Consider the following 1,587-nt stretch of genomic DNA (forward strand, 5'->3'; position numbering starts at 1 on the left):
ATTTGGTGTCCTCCTCCTTGCGAGTCCTCCAATGGCTACTTTGATTTGATCCTGAAAAGCCAGTTTCGTAATTCAACTTTTGTTGCACTCCACACGAAATAATCCACACACACATGCAGGCAGTAACACCTCACCCACCCCTTGTCACTCTACCCATTTACAGGAATGCGCGCCACACACGCGTCATAGGCAATCATTCATCTCATTGAAATCAAAGGGCGTTCCCCGCAACGGGCCACATAAGCACGCACCCCCACTGTGAATGGAACATTCTTTCTCCTTCCGCTGACAACTCGCATTACAAGCACTAGAGCAACACCACTTGAACGCACCGTGCACGCCCACACATCCCTCAGAACCCGCACACCACTGCCGCGGGGCGCTGCCGAGTGACCGCGATGCCGCCACCCTTCCCTATGGAATAACCTGTGGCCCTGACAACGACTGGCACCGCGTCACCCAGATCCCCATCCACGAAGACCCAACTCGATACCGAGGCAACGCTGGCTGGAAGGCTAACGCCCGCCCACCCAAGTGTTTTTTTACTAACTTGATTAAAAGAAAAGCGACCCAGGGGTAAACGAACAAAACCAAAAAACCTATAATAGATTTATCTTTGGGATAAAACGAAGCAAGTATTAGTAGTAGTAGTGTTTTACAAGATGAAGCGAAACAATGAGAACCAACGCAACCATTGTTGTAATTTTTTGCTCAATCAGAACCACGCGAGCAGAAAAGACGGCCCCGGGGTTTAGGAGTCGGTCTCACATTCGGAGTTCCAGAGCTAAAGGAAAGATAGTTATTTCAGAGAGACAAAAGTTTAACCTACCGTCAGATTATCACGCAGTAGCTGCATGATGAGAGTACTGTCCTTGTACGTCTCGTCTTTGATCGAGTCCACCTCTGTAATGGCAGCATCGAAAGCTGCTTTGGCTAGTGAACAGGCTTTCTCGGGCATATTTTTAATCTCATAGTAGAAGACGGAGAAGTTGAGCGCCAGCCCAAGTCGAATTGGATGAGTGACTGAGAGCTCCGCCTCAGCAAGTGACGTAGCCTTTTGATACGCCTCCTCAGCAGCCTCTGTTGACTTGTCATTCTGTTCACCCTCCTGAACTTCCGCCAAGTAGCGATAGTAATCACCCATCATCTTGTAGTAGAAAATCTTTGCTTCAGCACCGATTTTCTCCGTGATTAGATTCTTCGAGAGGAGAGCCTGAAAAATTATAAAATAAAACACAACGGCAGCGATGCGCCTACCAGAACATCGTTGCAGATTTTGGTCAATTCTTCCTCCACCTTCTTAAGGTAAATGTCCGTCTGATCAGCAAGCGGAGTGCCAGCCTGCTTCTTAGCGATACTAGACATTATTCTCCACGATGAACGACGAGCCCCGACTACATTTTTGTACGCAACGGATAACAAGTTACGCTCCTCGTTGTTAAGCTCATTGCCCATCTCGGCAATGGTCTTCATGGCGACAGCCATATCCTCATATCGCTCGGCCTGTTCTGCCAACTTTGCTATGGAGACAAGAGAAGCATGATCCTTGCATCCACTATCCGTAATCCAAGAGGTAATAGCTGCCAT

The 1,587-nt window shown here is 48.3% G+C and overlaps 1 protein-coding gene across 1 annotated transcript; it reads right to left on the reverse strand. All coding sequences in view use genetic code 11, as the record gives it.

Annotated features, from left to right (window-relative positions):
• Positions 1 to 751: 751 nt before the first annotated feature.
• EGR_10354 (hypothetical protein) lies at positions 752 to 1,587 on the reverse strand (the record flags this gene model as incomplete). Its single annotated transcript, XM_024499603.1, has 3 exons — positions 752 to 784; positions 830 to 1,213; positions 1,258 to 1,587. 3 exons carry the CDS (start codon positions 1,585 to 1,587, stop codon positions 752 to 754), a joined length of 747 nt encoding a protein of 248 aa, XP_024345973.1.

This window comes from Echinococcus granulosus, assembly GCF_000524195.1.
Source record: "Echinococcus granulosus chromosome Unknown EG_S00212, whole genome shotgun sequence".
NCBI lineage: Eukaryota > Metazoa > Platyhelminthes > Cestoda > Cyclophyllidea > Taeniidae > Echinococcus > Echinococcus granulosus.